Source organism: Sceloporus occidentalis, unplaced genomic scaffold (assembly GCF_023333645.1).
Source record: "Sceloporus occidentalis isolate IW3139 unplaced genomic scaffold, rSceOcc1.0.p SCAF_3, whole genome shotgun sequence".
Classification (NCBI taxonomy): domain Eukaryota; kingdom Metazoa; phylum Chordata; class Lepidosauria; order Squamata; family Phrynosomatidae; genus Sceloporus; species Sceloporus occidentalis.
In genome coordinates this window covers 165119506-165144289 of record NW_028316983.1, presented here as the reverse complement: position 1 = coordinate 165144289, position 24784 = coordinate 165119506, and the positions used below count along the sequence as shown (strand labels likewise).

General features: G+C 39.4%; 1 protein-coding gene and 1 long non-coding RNA gene across 6 annotated transcripts in view; one reads left to right on the top strand and one right to left on the bottom strand.

Annotated features, from left to right (window-relative positions):
• LOC149317052 (phosphatase and actin regulator 1) overlaps positions 1-22377 on the bottom strand; it is a 322885-nt gene extending 300508 nt beyond the window's left edge. For 2 of the 5 annotated variants that reach the window (XM_089516733.1, XM_089516739.1), the window contains exons 1-3: positions 21043-21815; positions 19127-19263; positions 1823-1969 (exon numbers count right to left, since the gene is read on the bottom strand). In XM_089516733.1, coding sequence (XP_089372859.1) covers positions 1823-1969; positions 19127-19205 — 226 coding nt within the window. In that variant the 5' untranslated portion in view covers positions 19206-19263; positions 21043-21815. Of the gene's footprint in view, positions 1-1822; positions 1970-19126; positions 19264-20686; positions 20742-21042; positions 21816-21944 lie in introns of those variants that run through there. The other 3 variants (XM_089516735.1, XM_089516734.1, XM_089516736.1) reach the window with 3 other exon arrangements.
• Positions 1731-13029, top strand: LOC149317053 (uncharacterized). Its single transcript, XR_016280565.1, has 3 exons — positions 1731-1859; positions 3888-3991; positions 8151-13029. It is a non-coding gene; the product is annotated as an uncharacterized LOC149317053 (long non-coding RNA).
• Positions 22378-24784: the final 2407 nt, after the last annotated feature.

Here is a 24784-nt window from a genome sequence, read left to right as displayed (position 1 = left end):
AAGGGAAGCAAACACCTTGAAGAGGAGAAGGAAGGTAAGGGATCTATATTTGAAGAAGGACAAGCAAAGGACTCGAGGAAAAGAGGCCCAGAATTGCAAAGGCTGTTTAGAAAGCAAGGAGGGGGATTACATGTGAAGGAAAGCCAGCAAGTGGAGGGTTGGAAGGGGAATGCAGAGCTTGGAGAGAAAATGGAGTAAGGGTCTGAGAAAGCATTCAGGCCAGAGGAGAGGCTGAAAAGCTGAAGAGAACCCAGAAGGTGGCAATGTTTGGGGGTTGTCAAAGAATCATAGAGTTGGAAGAGACCTCAAGGACCATCCAGTCCAACCCCATTCTGCCATGCAGGAACTCTCAATCAAAGCACCCCTGACAGATGGCCATCCAGCCTTAGTTTAAAAACCTCCAAAGAAGGAGACTGCACCCCTCTCTGATGAAGCATAGTCCACTGGTGAATGGGAAGTTCTTCCTAATGTTGAGGTGGGACTTCTTTTCCTGTAGCTTGGATCCATTGCTCTAGGTTTGCGGTTCTCAACCTGTGGAACGTGACCCCTTTGGGGTTGAATGACTCTATCATAGGGGTCACTAAGGCCATCAAAAACACCATATTTCCGATGGCCTTAGGAACCTAGACGTCTCAATTTAATGGTCAGTGGTCACGACAACATGACGAACTGTATTAAAAGATTGCGGCATTAGGAAGGTTGAGAACCACTGCTCTAGGTCAATGATCCCGATGGCGCTGGGGATAAATGCCAGGACTGCAGCCACTCACTCAAAACCATAAGGTTGCCAGTTCAATACCAGCAAAAGGGCACAAGCTTAACTTCTGAGGTCGCTAAAATGAATACCTAGGTTGTAGGGGACAAATTAGCTTATGCTTGTAAACCGCTTAGACATTGCTATTTCAGTATGAAGCAGTATATAAATGAAGCTGTTCTGTTTGTCCCCAAACTGTGCCTTTTAAGAAATTTTGGACTTCAGCTCCCAGAAGCCTCAGCCATGTGGGCCAACAGTCTGGGATTCTGGCAGCTGAAGTCCCAAATCTGTTAAAGAGCAGAGTTTGTGGACCGCTGTTCTAGGTCCTATTCTCTGGCACAGCAGAAACCAAGCTTGCTCCATCATCATCATCACCACCATCATCATTATTTTCTTATATCCCACCTTTCTCACAATATGGGGACGCAAGGCGGCAAACCCTCAACACGACGCCCCTTCAAGTGCTGAAAGGAGGCTATTATGTCGCTTCTTAACCTTCTCTGGCTGGATGGCCATTTCTCAGGGATGCTTTGACTGAGAGTTCCTGCATGGCAGGGGGGGTTGGACTGGATGGCCCTTGAGGGTCTCTTCCAACTCTATGATTCTATGGTTCTTTCTAACTTTTAGGTCACTAGGACTTCCAGACAGGGCCATTTCCACACTGTAGAAATAATCCTCGTTGACACCGCTGCCATGGCTCAAGGTTATGGCATTCTGGGAATTGCAGTTGGTTATGACATGAGAGCGAAGCTCTGGTGCCACAACCAACTGCAATTCCCAGAATGCCATAGCCTTGAGCCATGGCAGCAGTGTCAAAATGGATTATATCTGCAGTGTGGATGCATCTGGACCAGCTCCACTTATTCTGGTCTCTGCAGCCCCATCCTTTTCTATTTCTTTCCAGGACATGCCAGGGCTTCACATCCCTGCAGCAGAAGCACCCACTGCAGACACAAAGAGGGGGTGTGCATGTGCATGTGCATGGTGTGTGCATATGTCATCAGTGTGCCCCTCCATCGGAGCCCCCCTCTGGCCCTTGCCTGGGGAGAGGGGCTGCAGGAGACTCACCTGCCTCGAGGTTGAAGGAGATCCTGGCCTCGGCGAGGTAAGGCGTGTCGCTCTTGGAGCGGACTCTCCGGATGGGTCTCCGGTCGATCTCCTCCTCGGATGATGCCGCCATTAAGGTGGGGACGGTGAGCAGAGTGGCCCGGCGAGCTGGAGAGGAGGCAGAGGAGCCCCAGGAGGGGGAGGAAGGAGGGAAGGAAGGAAGGGAGGAAGGAAGGAAGGGAGGAAGGGGAAAGAGAGAAAGGAGGAGGCAGGCAGAGAGAGAGGGAAGAGAAGGAGGGAGAGAGAGGGAGAGGGGTGGGGGCAGAGAAAAGGAAAACCCGTTAAGGATCTCTGGACTGGAGCTGCTCTGGAAATCCTGCCCTGCTCCCCCCAAAGCCTGGCAGGATGCCCCCATCCCTGCCAAGCCCCAGACAAGCCTGGAGAGTGAGCCTCACTAACACACACACACACACACACACACACACACACACACTTTAGATAGATAGATAGATAGATATTTCATATATATATATATATATATATATATATAGTTTTACACACACATATATAGTATATATAGTACATATATATATATATATAATACATATAATATCTGTATATATATATATATATATGAATATATATGTTGTATAGATATATTTATTTTATATATTTGTATTTTGTTTTATATATATTTTATATGTACTATATATACCATATATATATGTAAAATAATATATAAAATATATCTTTTATATCACACATATATATATATATATATAATTTTACATATATATGGTATATATGAGATATGTATACATATATAAATATATGTAAAACAAAATACAAACAATGTATAAAAGCCATATATATTATGTACAACATATATTATATATTCATTTACTATATTATTATTATTATATTATTATTATTAATGGTATTTAGTAGTAGTAATAGTAGTAGTAACATTTATTAACTCATTGACCAGTATACAAAACAACTTGATAAAATAATAATTGCAAAATACATTTATTAATGGTATTTATACCCTGCTCTTCAGCCCTAAAGGCTATCAGAGCAGCTTACAATTATTATTCTTAATGGTTATATATTATTTTGCATATATATGGTATATATACTATTTATATAGTATATGTAGTACACACACACGCACACACACAAAACAAAATACAAATAAAACATAATACATGTATAACACACACACATATATGTTTTATATTATTTATATATATATATATATATATATATATATCTTTTATATATTTTGTATATTATTTTACATATATTGTGTGTATATACTCTCTCTCTCTCTATATATATATATATTAACCTTTATTTATGAAGCGCTGTAAATTTACACAGCGCTGTACATGCAATCTTTTTAGCTAGACGGATCCCTGCCCTCGGGCTTACAATCTAAAAAGACATGACACAGAAGGAGAAGGGAGTGATGGAGGGAAGGGGTAAGAGGTCCAGCAGTTCCTCTCTACCTCCAAGGCCTGGACCAAGGCAGATGGACTGGAGGGAGGGCTTGGGTTCTTAATGGATGGTTAATCATTTTCCAGGGAAAATACATACTCTCAAGTAGGATAATGCATATACAGTACATAGCAATACAGGAAATGGTTTGATAAACAGGCACCAAAAGAACATATATATTTTGTTTATATATATGTATATAAACAAAATGCAAATAATATATATATATATATATATATGTACAACGTATATTATATATTCATATATATATATATATATATATATGATATTGTATAACAGTGGACCCTTGGTATCTGCTGGGGTTTGGTTCCAGGACCCCCCCATGGGTAACAAAATCCATGGATGTTCCACTCCCATGATATACAATGGCATAGCATAATGGAAAATCAAGGTTTGCTATTTAGAATTTATACCTTTTTTGAATATTTCAAGTCTTGGATGCTTGAGTCCATGGATAAAAAATCCGTGAATAAGGAGGGCTGGTTGTATAAGTATTACATTGTATATTATACATGTTTATTTTATATATTATTTTACATATCTATCTATCTGTCAATATATACAGAGTGACCACATGTCATAACCACAATGGAAGAAAAGGCACCGCAAGGACCTTTAAGAAAAATAGAGGACATGACCAAAGAAAAGCTACAAAACACTTCTTGGAATGTAAGTTCAGGGTTCTTAGTCATGTTCCAAATGGAGGGCTTTTTGAAACTCCTCCTGGGCATAAGGTTGAAATGGAGTACATGTCCTGGAAAAGGAGAACATCTGTCCACCTTCTCATTCTCTCTCTCTCTCTCTCTCTCTCTCTCTCTCTGTATGGTATTATATATATTTGTTGTTTTGTACCTTCAACTTGTTTCCTACTAAGGCGAAACTATCATGGGATTTTCTTGGCAAGATTGGTCCAGATGGTGTAGCCATTGCCATTCCCTTGAGTGTGTGACTTTGGCCAAGGCCACCCAGTGAATGTTATGGTTGAGCAGAGAATTGAACCATGGTTTCCAGAGTCCTAGTCCAACACTCAAACCACTATGCCATGGGGTTTTCTTGGCAGGATTTTCTCAGAGGAGGCTTGCCATGGCCTTCCCCTGAGGCTGAAAGCATGTGACTTGCCCAAGGCCACCCAGTCGGTTTCATGGCATATCTGGAATCGAACCCTGGTCTTTCGAGTCTTAGTCCATCATTTAAACCAAGACTCCACAGTGACTCCATGTATATGTGTGTGTGTGTCCGCCGTCAACAAAACAGTTAATAATGACTATGAGACACTCGGACTATCTGAAGCAGAGTAATTTGGCAGATTAAGGCTCAAGTTTGTTGGAATGTATATGTGTGATTCTCTCACATGCACAAAAGAGACACAGAAACACATGTAAGTTGGAGTGATAGGTCCCACCCCCCGTAAAGAATATCCCAACTGAGAAAGCAAGGGACAAATGTCATAATTTGGATCCTGAACCTAAAAAAATAACCACCACCAACAAAAAAACCCACCACATATTCAGGGGTAGCCGTGTTGGCCATACAGCATTACTTGCATTAGCTTACTTGCTAATTAACTTACTTGTTGTTCACCGCTATGATCTTTGGAATAGCGGTATATAAATAAAACAAATTATTATTATTAAATTAGCAACGTCCAATAACATCCCAAACCCACAAAACAGACTTTATGCATTTTGGTTGGTCAAATAAAGGTATCAATGTTTTGTGGATTTTGGATGTTAGTGTTTTTTTTAAAAAATAAATGGACTGAGATGCAGTCCTAAAAAGGCTAAGGTATTCAGAAATAGTTAATAACATTAGCCTATGAGTCCAGCCACTCTATGTTGTGTGTCTTCAAGTAGTTCCAAATCATGGTGTCCCTAAAGTGAATCTATCACCAGGTTTTCTGGGCCTGAGAGTGTGTGAATTGCCCAAGGTCATCTGGTGGGTTTCATAGCCAAGCAAGGAATTGAACTCTGAATTCCAGAGTCATAACCTAGCATTCAAACCACTACACCACCTTGCCTCTCCAGCCACTCTATACTGTAAAGTGTTCCACATATTGGCAGCCAATGTCAGGACCTGCCCTTCCATTAGGCAAAGTGAGATCTTTGCGTTAGGCATTAGGTGTCAAGAAGGGGCAGCAAAATGCTCAATGTTTTGTTACAAAGCTAGAGAGAGGCACCTGTGAGAATTTCTGCCTCTTGTGCCGGAATAATCTGGCTAGACTTTGAACCTATCCTGTGTGGTGTGGGGTGCCATTCACTCTTCTGTCTTGAGAGCCAATGTGGTGTAATGGTTTGAGTGTTAGACTATGGCTCGGGAGACCAGGATTCAATTCTCCACTTGGCCATGAAACCTGCTAGAATACCTTGGCCAGGTCACATGCTCTCAGCCTCAGGGAAGGCAATGGCAAACCTCCTCTAAACAAATCTTGCCAAGAAACCCTCACCATAAGTTGGAAACAACTTGAAGGCACACAAAAACAAAAACAACTTGAGCAGCAGAATATTTCAAGTACAACTTGCTCTTCACATAGATTTTCAGTATTCCTCATTACAACTCTGTTAGAATAATATTATTACTGCCAAACTCTCTCTCTCTCCATGTGTATATGAAAGGGAGAAATGTAAAGAAAGCCAACTTGTGTTATTTTAAACAGAGACTTCCAAGGCTACCTTAAGAACTTTAGTGCTTTTGACACAAAAGATCTGCCCATATGAGGATGTCCACAACTTCTAATAACAAGGAAGATCCATCATTTAGTCATGCCACCCTTGCAGGGATATATCACGGGAAACTAGACTGGTTCCTTTCATGGACAGAGGAAGACCATTTATACCAATGGGCCTACAGAAACTGAGTGCCTTGCAGGAGAAAGGTTTTCCTTAGTGTGTTGTGCATCTCTGTTGAAAAGCAAAAACTAAAAGTATCATTTTCTTTTAAACAGAAATCTTTGACATGGCTTTAATTCTATAAGCAGTTTGATGCCATTTTAAACATTTTTTAAAATCTATAAGTGTGTTTACTTGTATTTCTTCCTAATCTTACAAGCTGCCTTGAGTCTCAGGTTTGGGGGAAAAGTGGAGCATAAATAGAATAATACAGTCCAAGTTGATGCCACCACTGTACTTCATATACAGAAAAGGAATGGATTGACAGTTTGGTCCTTGATTTTGGTAGTGAAATTGGTAATATCTGGTCCACCACCATACATTTGAGGCAGTAGGTTCACAGAGGGGCCCTAAGATGGCTTGCCTGGCATTCTGTACTTCAGTGGAGGAAAACAGCTGGACAGTTAGTGAGGAATAGCTGAAAGATTGCTCCTGCTGCCATATCTGCTGCCTAAGGTAGTTGCTTCTCATTGCCCAATGGTAGGAACAGCACTGGAAACTTCTTGGTTCACAGTTTGTTCATATTGATGCTGTGCTTCAAAAGAGGTAGCTTTGTTACCCCAAAACAAACTCAGAGCCTTATGGCACCTTGAGGACTGAACATTTAACTTATATCTCAGAAGCTTTCCTTATCTAGCTCTTTCACTACACTGTTTTATGTCACTGCAGATTCAGTGTTGTGTATTCTACTGGGTTTTCACTGGAAGATACAGCAGAAACTCAGAAGATAAACTTTGGGGGCCATTCATAAAGGTAATGGAAATGGTTCCAGGAAGTAACTTTTCCAAGTTCTGCCTCTCTGTTTATCTAGATTGGGGAATATGACCAGGAAGGTGAAATCCTCATGGTGACAACAAAGCAGCCAGCATGAGAGGAAACAATACATAGTATATAGTACAATAATGTATTTCCACAAGTGCAGCCTGTGTTATTAGTCCCTTTTTGGAAAGGTGTTAAATGAACTTGAACACAGCTTATGTTTTAGGTCCCCTCCAGCTTGCAAAATTGGACTGTATAGGAAATGAAGGGAATGCTTAAAAATTTATCTATGCATGATGCCAAACCAAGGAAAGCCAATGTGTTGTATTTACTTGAGCACTGAACTGGCTCTTGGAGACCAAGGTTCAAATTCTCACTTGACTATGGAAACCAATTGGAAATTGATTGGATTCTTTCAGCCTTGGAAGAAGATAATGGCAACCCACTTCTGAGCAAATCCTGCCAAGTAAACTTTGTGATAGGTTCACCTTAGGGTCACCATAAGTCAGAAACAAATTGAAGGCACACAACAACCGAACCAAAGAATATCAGATATCATACTGAGGGCTAGAGGGAGATGTTCCATACCTGGATTGAAATTGGATTTAAAAATATAAACAAAGAACAAATCTAGTTTTTGCCCACCTATTCTGACCTTTATGCAAAGGGATCTCGCAGCATCTTTGAGACTGAGAGAAATAAGTACCATATGATTTCATAGATGCAACTTTATTTCATCAGATGTGCTGACCTTTGTGACTGCCACAGTTTCGTTTATTTTAATTTCTGCTTGAATTTTCCAGAGCATTGCAGTGATATTTCTGCAGTACTGTTAAATTTGTTTTCATTGCAATTGTTTTCATAGCAATTAAGAAGTTCCAGAGACAAATAAGAAGTTTCAGAAACTCATACTATAAAGAGGCTGAGCCTTAAAAAAAACCCAGCTTAATCGATATGTACATTCTGAAGAATATTTTGCAAAGAATTTCAATGAAAGCATTAATGTCTAATTGGGTGGCAGCAGTGGGGGATTTGCCTGTTTAAGAAACACTTACTTTGTCATCTTAGATTCAGGCAGAAAGAGACTTTCTACTCCAGGAAGCATGGCACAAATACATTTTCTGTGATTGTTCAAGTGGTAAGTCATATCTAAACTTGATTATGTTTCTTACCCTCTTTCACAGGTATCTCCACATTGTGCATGTAAATGCCTCAATTTAACAATGCAGATTCTTGCAAGGAAATAGTCTTCAGCTGATACAAATACAGATGAGCATCTGAATTCATGGCAACACCCATACTTTAGTGTTTATTCATGGCTTAGCCACTGAACTGGAGGAATGTGTCTTTTTGATGTGGATGGGGATATAAATCCCTTATGTAGTTGATATATGCTTTTAGAGCTGCACTGAGGCCATATTGGGAGTTGTTCATCTGAGGTTAATTGCTCTCTCCCTTTGTTTGAGTAGATGCAAAATGGTTTTAGAAGTAGGCCCAAATGCCCTCATAAATGTTTTTCAGATATTGGCAGTGATGTATTCAAGTCTCAAGTCAAGTCTCTCTGTTCAAGTTGCAAGTTGAGGCTAAAGTCCTTGCAAAATACTTTCAAGTCAGGTCTCAAGTAGAGTCTCAAGTCTGGGAGCCAATTTTTAACAGGAGGTGAGGTGATTTCTTGGAGGGAACGCAAGCATATTAGTCAATTGAACTGAAGCAGGGGTTGAGGTCTGCTCAGCATCCTGTCCCCATTGCACATCAGTGGAACCTTCTCAAGCATTTCAGAAGATTCAGAATCCTTCTGCCTCAAGCCCATTGCCTAACACATTTACTGTTTCCTTCTGAGAAATGCACCTCACATTTTGGGGTCATGTCTTGCCTGCTGCTCAAAGTGAATGGCTTTGTTCTATGGTCAGTTACTAAAATATACAAGTCTCAAGTCAAGTCATGTCATTTTTGCCAAGCCAAGTCCAAGTTAAGTCATTGAAGCAACTTGAGTCTGACTTAAATCTGAGTCAATTGACTAAGGTCTACATCACTATCCAGGATATTGAAAATGTTATTTTTTTGGACTAGAACTCTCAAAATCTCCCAGCTACTGGTGTGAATTGCAGCCCTAAAGTTAACCTTTTCAAGCTCTGTTTCTTGCTTTCCTTCAGAGAATGGCCTCTGTTAGCCACAATTTAGAATTAAGCATTTAGTTTCACATTGAAGTCTATCTGTTATTTCTTGGTGCAAGCAATGGTGCAAGCAATCTTGAAGGAAAATGGAATGAATGCAAAAATCTCCAGACTTCTAAACAAATTTGGAAGAGTACTACATTTCAAGAACATTAGCACATGGGGATTACTATATTGGGGCAAATGTATAATTATATTGGGGCAAATGTTATAGCAGATAGCTTGAAAGTTAGCTCATTAAAAAGAGAGATTAAACAGTCTTAAGCATATTGATGTAGCAAACACATAATGTTTATAAGTAATATGTCAGTGATATATACATTCAAAATTATCTCAAAGAATAGACCAAAATATTAGATTAGAACAACAGAGCAGCTATTCTGAGCTTTTGTTCAAAATGCAACATCACTCACCCATCTCCTTCCATACTGCTTATAGAGCACTCCTGATAGAGTAAAGGCCCATAGCCAAGGGCTTAGTTATTATTTCCTAATTGATTTTTTTTTTACCTTTTCTCTGTATCTCCTGGACTTGTATATCTCTCCACTCAGCCTATTCTCTCTTACTTTTCAATTTCCAATTCCCTTCCTTGTTCTTACCAGAGAATTCAAGCTGTAAAATCCGTCAGGACATCCCCTCGTCCTCCAAAAGGTGATTCATATACATGACCAGCTACACATAGTTTGATATATATTCTGCCCCCAAATAATTTATTTGTGAGAGTTATACCCTCCTTTTCAACCAATTTTCATCTTCAGTTTTATCCCAAGAAATTCTGCTTTGTCAAGGTACTTTTCCATTCCCCTGCCCCCATGTAGGCAGTCACAGTTATTCAGTGCTGGGATCATAATGCATCTGCTGTTGTAAGTTCAAGCCCAACAAAATGTTTCCTTTAAGAGCACCATTTCTCAATTCCTCTGTTTCTTCTTGCTGGGAGTTCTAGCTTAAGAAGATTTTTGCTTACTTTATGTTGATGTTCGTGCGTCTAAAGCCAAACCAAAAAGCTTAGGAAATTTGGCTTCAAAAGAATTGAGAAAAATCTGTTTGATGTTTATAGGTGAGAAATACTTCAACCCTCTGGAAATATCCCCAAAGGAATGTGCACTTCTTCGTGTTTAAAAATCCTATGGTGTTTCATTGAGAGGCGGCAGAATTGCTGAAGTGCACCTTGCAAAAGCTTCTCTTTTGCAGGATACCTATTGAACTAATTCTAATTGAGGTATCAAGAATTTTAACTTGAATCATTTTATTCTCAGTGCTGTTTCTTCTCCTACTTAAGTTTTTTTTACCTAAGGGTATATGACAGTGCAATCTAATGCATGTCTATTCATTCAGAAGTAAGCCCTACTGAATCTAATAGTGTTTAGGGGCCAATTCTAAATCCTCTTAACCTGGGAATAATACAGTGGCCACTTACAAATCTCTCTCTCTCTCTCTCTCTCTCTCTCTCTCACACACACACACACACACCACCAACAAAAATGGATGCAGGTTTCATGTAGTCTGCATATATTAATTTGTATATACATTAATTTATAGGAATAAATTATAGGTATCTTAGTTAAAATTAGTTCAATATAATTAAATGCCAAAGCCATAATGATCAATACCACAGTATTTCCAACTAATGTGTATGGTTCTGAAAGCATGACATGAGAAAAGATGACAGGAAGAGAGATGTGGTGCTGAAGGAGAGCTCTATGGTACCAGAATCTGCCAAAAATTCAAATAAGGGAGCATGTCTACACCAGCTGCTTAATCTGGAGAACAGTCTGGAGCATTATGCCCTGGACTGGCCCCAGACTGACCATGATGGCAATCACACACACTGGGCTGAATCTGGTGTGACGCCATGTTATTATGCACACAAATCAGCTGGGCTGACACTGCCTCAGCCCCACTGTCCTGTCTCTTGTTTTCAGAGCTATCACTGTTGCTTTGATTGCAGGCAGGAGCTCTGTATGAATCCTGCTCAGCAAACCACTGCTTCTGCTGCAGAGGGCAGAAATTGCCTCTTAGACATGTGATCAACAGGAAGGAAGCATGCCCAATGGTAAGGGCTTATGGGAGTTGCAGCCCAAAACATTTGGAGGGCCAAAGGTTTCTCCACTTCAGATCTAAGCCACTTAATGGAATACAGTTAGCCCTCCATATCCACAAATTCTTTATCTACAGATTCAACCATCCATGGCTTGAAATATATATATATATATATATATATATATATATATATATATATTCCAAAAAACAAACATTGTTTTTACTATTTTATGTAAGGGACACCATTTTACTATGCCATTGTATTTAATGGGACCTGAGCATCCACAGATTTTGGTACCAAACCTCAGCGGATGCCAAAAGCCCACTGTATAATGTCCTTTCTCAGTAAAAATAATTTGTCCATGGAAGAAGAGTAACTTCATTTGTCTAAGAAGAATATGAAAATGGATGATATGGCAATGACCCAACTCATTGTCACTATGTTGTCAGTATATACTATATAATAGCACCCTGTATAAACTGGTTTCTGACAAGGGAAAGCTACCCCTCTGCTCACAGTCACTCCTTTCACTTCCTGAAAGGAAATGTTATTAAAAATGACATAATTCTCCCTTATAGCTACAGTATATACTATGTGCCAGCGGATACCGCACACACAGAAGGCCACTTGGTTGTTGCTGCATTATTGTTATGTGCCTTCAAGTAGATTCTTATTTATGGCAACCTATCCGATGGTTTTCTTTGCACGATAACTTCAGAAGAAGTTTGTTATTGCTTTTCTCTAAGGTTGAAGCACTTAGTGGGCTTCCATGGCTGAATGGAGATTCAAGCCATGGTCTCCTAGTCCAACACTCAAACCATTACATTGTATTGGATCTTGGGGCTAGTTTATACCTTTGAAAATCCATGTGTTTCATCTTAAGTGTTTTTGGTTACAGCTGCCACTTGTTGGCAGTATTTCACATGAGAGCAGCAATACAACTCTCTTCTCTCATTTACTTTGGGGGAGTAGAAAAATGTCTGAATAAGAAGGGGGTATAATGGTTGTACGATGATGTGGGAACTGGAAATTTGAAGATATTGATGTATGTACACATTTTGTACAGATGGGAGCGGCTTCCAACTGCTCTGGGACGTGGCATTTACATGACACCCCCCCCAGAGTGCCCTGAAGCCATCCCAGAGCTTCACTGAGGCTGCCTAAAGGCGGCTCAAAACCAGCCCCACAAGGAATGGATTTTTACAACTCCTATTTAGAGCCACAGAGGAGATGTCCTCAGGGCCTTGGCATGGGTTCGCTGTGGCCCCAAAGCAATTGGGCTTGGAGTGCTGCTCCTTCCTGCCCATCTGCTTCACCACAAAATTATGTTGCTGTAATCAAAAAGTACCACTTGCTGACGTAGCCTGGAATCTGAAAGGAAGTCACCTGTTGTGTTTCCCAGGGCCCACATACCAAAAAAGAATGGCCTCTGCCTACATCAGTGGTTCTCAGCCTTCCTAATACTGCAGCCTTTTAATACAGTTCCTTATGTTGTGGTGACCCCCAACCATAAAATGATTTTCGTCTCGGTTTCCAAGATCATCATAAATATGTTTCCCAGTGGTTTTAGATGACCCTGTGAAAGGGTCATTTGACCCCCAAAGGGGTTGCAACCCACAGGTTGAGAACCGCTGGCCTACATGGATATCCCTCCATACCACATTAACTGAAAACAACAACAACATCTTGACAAAATGTAGGCTTGTGACTCTTAACATTATCTTATTTTTCTTTCATCTGTATCTTTTTAACCCCTTTGTCTGATGAACAAGTCAGTGGAGCTTTGAAAGCTTGCATCATGTATTTTGCGCATTTTGGTTGATTCAATAAAAGTATCACTGTTTTGTAGATTCTGAGTGTTATTTTACTTTGCTGTATGACCAACATGGCTACCCCTGGATATGTTTGTTGATCTTCTGTTGCCCTTCAGTCAATTGCATAGAAAAACATCCTGGTAGTATGGACCTCACTATCCCAAAGTTTGGGACAATCGATCCAAGAGAATTGGCCTAAAAATTAACCCACATTGTAATGCTCCTAGAAAAAAATTTGTGGGAATTGGGTGGCTGATTCTTTGTGACTCCTTCCACTCTTCCAGATTGAATGACATCATTCCTTGATTCATTTTTGCAGAGTTCTGTGAAAATAGAATAGTCAAGAGAGGAAAGCTGGCATTGTAGCCACTGTAGGAAAACTCCTTATTACTGCACTAGAATTAGCCATTGGAAAAGACAGGGCAATCATTAGGATCAGATTCCCTACTGGCTTCTAGTTGTGGAGTGAATGGGCAAGGTTCATAAACCAGTTTGTGCATACAGTTATGTGTGCAGGTGTACTCTGACAGAGCTGTTTCAGAAACCCAAACTGGATTTTAATACTGCTGACACCAACCTATGATTTCAAGTGGTGATGTGCTTCCCATATGTCGATGTACACACTGGCACATAGCTTTACGTCACCTTTTTTCCCTAAGAAAAATTATCAAAGTTCCTGACATAAGCAGACAAGTTGATCCACTTACTAAAAGTTTTGTGAATCTTTAAGAACATGTAAATCTACATTATCCTTATATTTTCTCTTTTACTCATCATTTTTGTCAGGGACCTGTTACTTGTCTGATGCTTAATGGTCTCTCAAAGACAGTTCTGGAAAGAGGCATTTGGAAAGAGCTTAGACTGGTGAAAAAATTGCACACAACAGGGTCATTCCTGCTTTATTTTGGCAATTTTCAACCTTCCTGTAATACTGAAAGAATTCAAGATTTTTAAACAATAAATTGATTAATTAGTTTAGAACAAGATTTTCAAAATGAAACGTTTTAATCAGCTATGAGCCTGGTTTAAAAAAAATGCATTTCAAGAAGCTGGAAATGTAATGGGTTTTCTCTGCTATGCCACCTGCTGGTGCAAAAAGATGGAGGTGAAGATAAATGCTGCTTCTGTCAGCAGTGCCCTTCTCCATAGGGCAAGCAGGCGTGTCTCTATATAGAATAATAAATGGACAAAAACCTGACATCAAAATAGAAACTTTTTTCTTTAAAAAAAGCCTAGTGGGACAATATTTTCATCTCCCAGGATATTAGTGATCTTAAGGTTGCTGTTGTGGAGCAAAGAACAGTAAAAAAGATTGGAGGGAGAAGGGAGGCAGGGAACAGTAACTGCTGAGTTACAATTCATTAGGAAGCTCCAGTTTATCATTAAGAGTTTTTAATCAGGAACATTGAATATTTCTACTAAGTGGCTTACTTAATACCAGGATGACCATGTTATCAACTATGGTTCTGTGAGCAGCCAATTTTTAATGGCATAATTCTCACTTTCAATATTTTCTGCACTGAATTGCCCATTGATTCTTCTGTCTACAGTCCTGTCACCCAACCTTTTGTACTGTTTATATACCTGAAATGTCAGATAATTCTTCAAGCAACACATGATGTAAGCTCATGTTCTGCTGTGTTAGCTTTTAAATTGCCACAGAACCTTTTGTTGTTTTTACCAAGGAGAAAGTCTGTGAAAGTAGAAAAGCATCAAGTTCCCTTTGAATCAAGGTCAATCGAATATTGTCCAGTTAAGACAGCTTGACCCTCTACCATCTTTACAATTGAATATCAACTTCAGACTTGGCACATATGAATCAGTTCGAGGTTCTGAGTCAGTGGCCAATATCTACAAAAGCTTAGTCTTTAAAATGTTGCAAGACTGTGGTTTTTGCCACAACAAATTAACACAGCTACCTCTGTGGACATTAAGAACTATTCAAATACTTGCACAATTGATAAATTTTTTTCACCAGACCACACTGCTTATGAATAAGGTAGATATTCATACGCAGCATAATAAGCAGGTGGGGATACTATATACTTGCACATAAAAATCCACGACAAACGCAAAAATTCCCTCCAAGTATCATAGCAGTGAAAAAGTTTCTAATCGGGTTATCTATGTATTAGCAGAGAGGTTTAAAAAAGATACACAGGGGAACATTCAAACACATGATTCATCCACCTGCAGTGATGCAGTCTAGGGATGTATTAATTAGGTTATGTACAGTCCAGGCCATGTGAGTGTCTTCCACCATAAATCCATTCTGTCCTTTAAAACAGGCATGTAAAACCAATGTTTATTTTCATATGCAACTTTCTATAACATATATATTTGTACACCTTTCCCTAATACACCCATTTCTATGCAGTTTTTGAATTGCAGACCTCGAAGATGTACAGCATTTGAAGAAGAACATGCTGTTTTGTACATATTAGCCTATTCCCCCCACCCAAAAAATTGGTCCAGTTGCTTAAATATGGGGACTAAACGATATTATCCAGCATTCTTATCAATGTCTATATTACCAACACAGGACTCCACTATCTGACATAGGTACAGATTCAAACTATATTTAATACAGTATTAATATCATCTTTTAAACCAGTCTGGTATGGTGTGTGTTATTGAGTGCTGTGCATTCATTACTGAAGTCAGGTATCACTTAAAGGTGACCTAGTTTTCAAGGAAGTAGTCATGTTAGTCTCTTTTAGCATAAAATAAGAGGAAGGAAGGGGGGGGGGAATGTGGCAGCACTTTTAAAACTATTGGTTTTTATTTTCATGCAACAATAAAAAACAGTTAGTCTTAAGGGTGCTGCTATATTTTCTCCCCTCACCCCTTTCTCCTTTTTAAGGGTGGCTGGATGTCTATTTAATCTTTAATTAGCATCACCATAACAGAATGGCTTATTATGACCATGGACTATGTCTGAACTATTAGACTTCAATCTCATTCTAATCATGAAAACATCATACAGGAGAGATTAGAATTTTGTGACTGAGAAGAACTGCAAAATATTGAGGAACTATTGCTTGGTTCATGCTTTTTCTAACAGTTAAATGTAAAAGTGTCCATTAGGGATACAACTACAATGTAGAAATGTAGATTGACACTAGTTTTAATTGCCATGGCTCTTTCCTACAAAATCCCAGGATCTGTAGTTTTGTGAGCACCAGCACTCTTTGGCAGAGAAGGCTAAAGACCTTGCAAAACCACAAATCCCAGGATTCCATAGGATGGGCCTACAGCACTTAAAATTGTGTCAAACTGCATAATTTCTACAGTGTAGATGTTCCCTAGGATATCATATAGTGATCTGTATGGTACAGATTAAGTGTAACAAAAATTAATGCTATTAATTATTCTCTGTGTAGCAAAACTTTGACTTCCTGATCAACTTATTTTTAACCATGCCGGAGAATCTACATGGCAAACATATAAAGTCTGTAGATTTTTCAGGCTGAATAAAAGATAAGTCCAATTATAGTTGCTTACTTCAGATGTGGCTTTATTACTACATAATATCAACATACTAATCCAGTATTATATTCACCTAGAACTAAATTAGCAAAGTAAACATCAACACCTCCATAAAAATGCTATCCTGTTCTCTTCCCAAAGTCTGAATGGATGAATAATGATGAATTAATGTTACTTCTGCCAAGAACCACAGATGGGAAAAGGGTGTATACAATTTTCAATTAATCTATTAGGGGATTTTGTAGCTTCCTCTGGAAAGGCAAGTTCAAATAACAGAAGACAGTTATGTGACCCACTCAAGATTAGAGCGCTATTCTGTTCTTGCCAGTTACACCATTTTGGTCTGTTGCTTAAACTGATGGAAGTTCTTTGTGGTACGTAGTGTGAAGTGTAACTATGGTGCAGGATGGGAAAGCCTGAACAAAATAAGGATTGACCAGTGATGCAATCCTGAACATGTTTTCTCAGAAATAAACTCCATTGAATTGAGCAGGGATATTTTCTCCTTCAGTATCACAGTGCAGGGAGAGTTGACATTGTTTCCTCCCCACAGTCCCAATCCTAATGTACATCTTTAATGAAATGTGGAATTTGGTCCTTACTGCCAATATGCATGTCTAGAAATGTATTTGTTGAAAGGCCCAACATTTGGTAGGGTCATGAATTGCTGAGGCAAAGCCTTATCCTTCTGCTTTCTCCTCTTATAATGCAACCATTCAATTTCCAGCCATTGTCTTGAGAGGACACAAAATGCAACAGCAAATTGTTTATATGTAATCTGAACTCCTTTTCAATAGAAAAACATTCATTAAGGCACAAACTATCAATAAAATGGTACCACTTTGTTATACACAGCCCATTTACGATTTCATGCAAAGACTAATGTTATTATATCCCAAATGCTTTTGCCCTGAGGTCCAATAATGTTGTTTTTAAAATGATCAGTGGTGAGTTTGGGGGGGGGGGGAAGGACCCATGCCATGCATTAACAGTGAATGCCTGCAGTCATATGTTGTTTTTGGTAGAAGCATCACAGTAAGTGGAAACTCTATGCCAGCCTTCCCTAGCCTGAGAAGTACACTCCTAGCTATATGAAACTACGACTACCTCTATCTCTAGCCAAAAGGTTGATAGGAATTGTATTACAACAACTACAGGGCTTTCAGACTGAGGCTGCATCTGCACTGCAGAATTGATTCAGTGTGACATCACTTTAACTGTCATGGCTCAGTGCTACAGATTCCTGGGATCTGTAGTTTGTTGTGGCACCAGAGCTCTCTGACAGAGAAGGCAAAACATCTCACCAAACTACAAATCCTAGAATCCCATAGCATTGAGCTATGGAAGTTAAAGCAGTGTCGAACTGCATTATGTCTGAGGTGCAGATGCATCTGTGTAATGTTGATCAATGCAATGGACTTCTACAAAAATATCTTTCTCCACGAAGTCTTAAATTTCCCTATTCTTCCCCCCAAAGCCTTCTTTAAAGGCTTAGGACCTCTGAAGACACCTTTCCCCACTTCTTCCTCTGAGTATGAAAACCTGACATCCCAACAGAATTCTGAGCTTGATATAACAATAACATTTCCAGGCTTTCCTCTGGTGTCAGCAAACATTTCTCACAGTTTCTTGGAAGCAAAGGGAATAGATGTCACATTGGGAGGTCCATGATTTCCCAGTGCTTAAATGTGATAAAAGTAACAGGGGAGGTAAGAAAAGTGAGACTACAGCCACAGACAAAAGCATAAATCTATGGATATTTGGATATGTTTTACTCATTGGGAAAATATAAACAGTTAAAATCAGGAAAATAAAATGGGGAGAGAATGCTACTTTCCCACTTCCATTCTACCAGCACTGCAGCCCTTCTCATTCATCACTTCGCCATGGTAGTTTACAACCTTGAAAAATTAGATGGGAGTTCTAATCCCAGAGAGAACCAATCTGGTATCATGGTTAGAATGTTGGTCTAGGACTGGTAAGGTCCAAGTTCAAATCCACACTCAGCCATAAAGCTAAATGGGTGACTTTCGACTAGTCACTGTCTGTCTTCCTAATGTAACACTGCAAGGTTACTGTGAGAATAAAATCTGGGGTAGGGAGGGATATCCTGCCTTGAAATTTATGAAGAACAGGTGGAGTATGCATGGAATAAATAAATAATGTAATGTATAGTTTGGTCTTTATCTCTCCAACAGTCTATTCACCGCAGCCACAGCCATATAGGTTTACCTGGCTTTTTGGCCAGGATATATAGGTGATATAATATTCACTGATAATATTCAGTTTCCATCCACTGGCTGCAGTTCCTTCCAGGCTCAGTGATACCACCTTGTTTACTTCTGAGGGCTGACACTCTACTTTGGAAAGACATTTGCTAACCTGATGTCCTATAGCTGGGCTATAGACCTCAAACATAACATTTTATCACAAGCAATTGTGGCAGGTGAAGATATTGCTTTTTATAATGAAGGGACATTAAATAGCCTTACCCCCATGCCTCTCAATTTTCCAATTCATACATGAAAAACAAGCTATCGATTCTCTCTTATGCCTCTTCCACCAGAGGGCAACTGTGCCCTTACCTTCTGTTACCAACTTGTTAAAACCACCATCACCACCATACTCTTAAATTTCATTACCTTGTGCTCCTTGACTGTAAAACAGACGATAAGCAGAATCAACATCTAACAGGTAGTCCATCTTGAAAGGACTATCCATTTTGGAGGACTTTTGTTGTCAGTTTCCCCTGGTTTCTCAAAGTGATGTAGTCAACTTCCTGGGGGGAAAAAAGAAGAGATAGGTGTGAGAAATCCAAAATATTAAATATGTTAAAAGTTATAAAGTCACTGTTTGCAAAGGGATTTTGTAGCATCTTTGAGACTGAGCAAAAGAAGCTTTCATAGACTTGGGGTGCACAATAATGCAGAAATAATTCAGTTTAACACTACTTTAAGTGCAGTAGCTCCATCCTATGGAATCCTGAGGTTTGTAGTTTTACAAGGTCTTTAGAGGGCGAGTGCCTCAATAAAATACAAATTACAGTACAGGATTCTGTAGGACAGAGCCATGGCAGTTAAAGTTATGTCAGACTGCATTATTTCTATTTCTATTCTGCATGTATATGAAAGCTTATGCTACAACTTCTTTTGCACAGTTAGCATCAAAGATGCTACAAGATCCCTTTATATACTGATATCCCAGACTAACAGATATGTCTCTGCATTCTAAGCCCCTGCAATTTTTGTGGTAGGTGGTAGGAATCCTGCATCTAATTCTACTCCTAACCCCAGTTTCTTTCACAAACACATGCACATAATTTTGTGTTTTGGTATTTTTGTTTAACACCCTAAAGGCACCACATCCCATCTGATCATGGAAGCTAAGCAGGATAATCCCTTCTTAGTACTTGGATGAGAGACCTCCAATGAATAACAGGTGCTGTAGGCTATATTTCAGAGAATGGAACCGGCAAAGCCACCTCTGAGTATTCCTTGCCTAAGAATATCCTATGAAATTCATGGCATTGCCATGAGTTGAAAAGTGAGGCACACACAGATACACATACACATTTTTGTTTATCTGACAATAGACACCTGTCACCACCTGTTGCATCCTACATTCTGAAACCTGTAGACCCGTGACAGTATTATGCTCATAATACTAGAATCCTAAGCAACTAGTGATCTCTAGGCAATACTGCAATACAAATGCAAGCAAATGCCAGCTGTATGAAGCATTCATTCTGCCTCGTTCTAACCATATTAGATTTATTTTGTGCTAGAGATGAGTCAATTCAGATCCTTTCCCACACCATCTCCCCCAAGTCTTGAAATGGGAAGGATTAAAATTACTTCATATTGCCAGCTTTTAAAACACTGTAGAAAGTGATTATCATTGCCAAAGGTTTTCATTTAAGCTCCCTTTGCCAAGTACCCCGAATTACACTACAGGAAAGCTGCAGTGCAGTCTGGCATGTAATGTTGCTTCCACAATATTCAGCTGTTACATTTGTCATCACTGGTCCCTAATCTGTCTTAACTTCTACTGATGCCCAAATTTTCTTTCCCTTCAAGATAGTTTTAGTTTATGTTTAGAACGCAACATGCAATAAACATTATAAACAAATGTGGATTTTACTGCAAGCTTAGAATTATAGAATCATAGAACTGGAAGGGACTGCTGTGGTCATCTATTCCAACCTCAGCTATACACAACCAGAACACTCCAAAAGGTGGCCATCCAGCCTTCACAGCACTGAAAAATAAAAGAACTAATTAAAAACTTCTACTTTGCTTCTTTTTAAAGGAACATCTTTCCCTAAGTATTTTTTTCAGCATTTTATTTTACATTGCCCCATTAAAGCATTTAATGAAAGACTCAAGGAGTCCCTCTCTTGTTAGCTGGCATTACAATCTCCCAAAGCACAGACATCCGATTCCTCTTGGTGAGACCATTTTGATATTTGTAAGCTGATAAGATTCAGAAAACTTCTGCGTTCTTCTGGGTGCTTTTTTTTTTTTTTTGCAACATCTACAGAACACAGAATAATACTTACTGCAAAAGTATGTATCAAGAGACGTCCGCCAGTGGCAAAAGGTCTTGTTTCCAGTAAAAGTTCTTTTGATCTGGCTAGATGTCCCCCAGTGTAAGCAAATAATTTTGATTCCTTGATTGAAACTCCGATGAATAATGTATAACATCGACTGGACTTCTTTTATCTGATACCAGCATGGCCAAGAGATGTTACCAAGCAACCGAAGGTGACACTTCCTTCTTCTCTACACCCACTCACCCTCTTTTCAAGATAAGTAGACCACCAGCTCTCCCTTGTATTCAGGCTTCCCTAGGGAAATCTTTCTAAAAAGCATATTCTATTTATTTGTTCCAAAAATTGCTTTTACTCCCTGTTCCATTCCTGGTCTGTTCTTGCTTTTGTCCAAAAAAATATATTATTGCTGCAATGCTTAACTCATACAGTATTACTTTCTCTTGCCCAATTGTTTGCTTTCACCTTCCTGCACCCCCTCCCTCCAACAAGGTGGCACACAAGTAATGGAACTAAAAAGTTATCCTGTATTTCAGTTAAAGCAAAGTAATGAATAACAAAATGAAATGCTTCTGTGACCAGCTCTGTCTTATCAAGTGCAACTATGGGTTGGCTTATCTTCTCTCTCTCTCTTTCTCTGTTCTGTAATATCATGCATAAAGGTACGTGCTTAATGTTTTAGCAATGCAGAGTGAGCTTTCTCACACACTTACAAAATATTCATCTAGATTGTGGAAGTAGAGAGAAAAAAAGGTCTGCCACAGCATACTTACAGGTAATCTCTGCAAGATAAAAGGTATCTCATTAAACTTTTCTAATAGATGCATTCAAATAAAGTTTAGGAGAATCGATACATATTAAAATATCTACACACACACATACATCTCTGTTTACAGGAGAACGGTACTTACCAAAATCACAGCCCCTTTTGCATTCCTCTGTATCTTGTGAAATACAGCTAAGCAGTGTTTTAAAATGCTGCTAAATCCCAGCAAGCCAATTCTACTTCTCACTTTGATCTTTAAATATAGGGTTGGGGTGAAAAATGGTAACCAGCTAGCTGTTTACAATGATGACTGTGAACCCCTTTTCCACCAATGTGAGAGGAGCCCCCTTTTTCCAGAATACATTTGATGGCTAATTAAAGAAGGTGGAGGAAGAGAAGCTTTATTTTACTGGCTTAGCTGCTCCCTTCCTGCTACCCCCTCAATTTCATTTGGATTAAAAATTATTCCTCTGTCTCTTCCACTGCTCTGTAAAAGGTGTAGAGCATTTTCTAATCATGGCAAAAATGTGCTGGGTGGTTTGAAACAGCAATCTCACTTCTCTTCTGAGCCAGAAAACAGGGTGAGTAATTATAATTGGTAGTTATTTTCTAGAATGAAATACAGTCTCTCTCTCTCTCTCTCTCTCCATTGCAGTCCCCCCCCTCCCATGGAAGTGCATGGCAACACAATTGCTCAGGAAAAGCGTCAATCATGGGAGATGGTGGGGGGATCCAAACCAAGTGCAACTGTTGTGATCATCTCTTATTTTAAGAATCTACCCGCAAAAGGGAACTGCAACCAACACTTGAATAGGTAATAGGTAAAATATGTAAAAGTCAAAATGCATTACCATTTCCCATGGCTTCATTTTCTCCCTGGCTACCAGCCCCAAGTCTCTAAACTTTGTCTTTCTCCTACAAAAGTAGCCTTCCATTCTTAGGCCCAGTGTGAGTTTTTCCTTCTTGGCCACTTCTTCCTAAAGTTCCTAGTCTCTTCCATCACTCTCTGGTCTCTCTCTTTTGCCACCTGCAACCAAATGTGTGCTTTATTGCATACAGTACATTTATTACAACATCAATAAATGTGTTTCTCAGGCTACTGCTTACTTTTCTTTCCTTCTTCCTCTGGGAGCTATCCTACCTTCTTGGCCCTTTGATTATTCAGTTGCTCAGGCATCAAACCTCTCACCATTGTCTGCTTTCCTGTCAATTGCACACTGCTTTTCCTGTCTTCAGGTTCTTAAGTGATGCTCCAGCCAAACTAATTTGCCACTCCTTTCATGGATGCTGCTGTGTTTGGCTACACATGCGCCACACTGCTTCAATTGGCATGGGATTTTTGCCTTTGTCAAGCAAGCCAATATTTCTGACAGAAGGTTAGAATGTTAGTGAATGTGCTACAAAATATGACACTGCAGTTAATATGCCCCATAACATGGGCAATTCCAACAGTGTTTTTAATCTATTTATTTATTTTATGTTTTTCTTGTTCAAATAATAAACCTACACGTCCTATTATAACTTCCCTTTGAAAATTTTCTCTGTTTTAAAAACATTATTTATTTTGTGATCTGGGGAAAGTTGTTCAGTTCAAAGCCCCCGGGGATATGGATTTGGGTACTTCAAAAATTTGAGTATAAATTCAATCTAGACAATGAAAAATCAAAATAAAAAGTTCCCAAACATTGATCAGAATGGAGATTGCAGTCAAGGAATCAGAAGAAGACTAGGAATGGGAAGGGCACTTGTGAAAGAACTAGACAACATCCTAAAGTGTAAAGATATGCAACTGAACACTAAAGTTAGAATAGTCCAAGCCATTGTATTCTCCATCACCACATATGGATGCAAGAGCTGGACAGTGAAGACTGTGAATAAGAGGAAAATGAACTCTTTTGAGATGTGGTGCTGAGGAAACCATGGACAGCCAAAAAGACAAACAAGTGGGTTCTTGAACAGATAAAACCAGAAATTTGCCTGGAAGCCAAGATGACCAAATTAAGGCCATTATACTTTGGCCACATCATGAAAAGGCATGACTCATTAGAAAAGGCAATAATGCTAGGAAAGGTGGAGGGCAGTAGAAAGAGAGGAAGATCACATGTCAGATGAATAGATTCAATCAGGGAGGTTATGGGCCTCAAACTACAAGACTTAAGCATGGAAGTGGAGGACAGGCAATCTTGGAGTTGTCTTATCCACAGGGACTCCATGAGTTGGGGCTGACTTGAGGACAGTTAACAACAAACCTTAAAAAAACAACAGTCCAACCATAGAATCTCACACTAGGACCATGGTCTCTAGCCAAAGTGAAGCATTTCCAAACCACATTGGTTTTAATGGAGAATTAAGCACATGCTTTGCTCTCTTCTGCTGGAATGCAAGGTTCCCTTCAACTGGCAGGGACAGTTCTGATTTTAATATCACCCCACTTTTTAGCTGCTTTTAAAACATTCAAGTTTTTCTCTTCTTCAACCATTTCCCCTCCTATCCTCAGAATCAGCTGCTCAAAGTGCAAAAGTAGTGGGGGGATGGATGAAATAACACACAGGTGGTTGGCAGTCTTGCCCTTTTCAAGAGGCTCAGGCAAAGGCAAACTGCTGCAGCCTCTCCCAGCTTGTGTGCTCTTCCTTATTAATAACTTTTGCCACCCTATGACACTCCGATGTTGTTTGGCTGCACATGTCCCAGTTTTCATCTGTGAAATGTTGGAGGGTATACAAGAGTGCTTCATTTTGGCTCAGTGATGTCCTTGGAAGATTAACAGAAGCCAGCATTAGACTGCAGATGTGCTAATCCTATCTCTTACAAAGGTTTGCCTGTCCCAAATATGTGTACACTTGGACAAATGTTAATCAAGGAAGGAAACACAGAAGGATGCTAGTGTGAATGCATACATCCTTTTCAAACCAACTGATGGCACCTGATTCACTTTCATTATTAGCCAAAGAAGTGCTGAACCACCACGACGACAGTGATATGTTT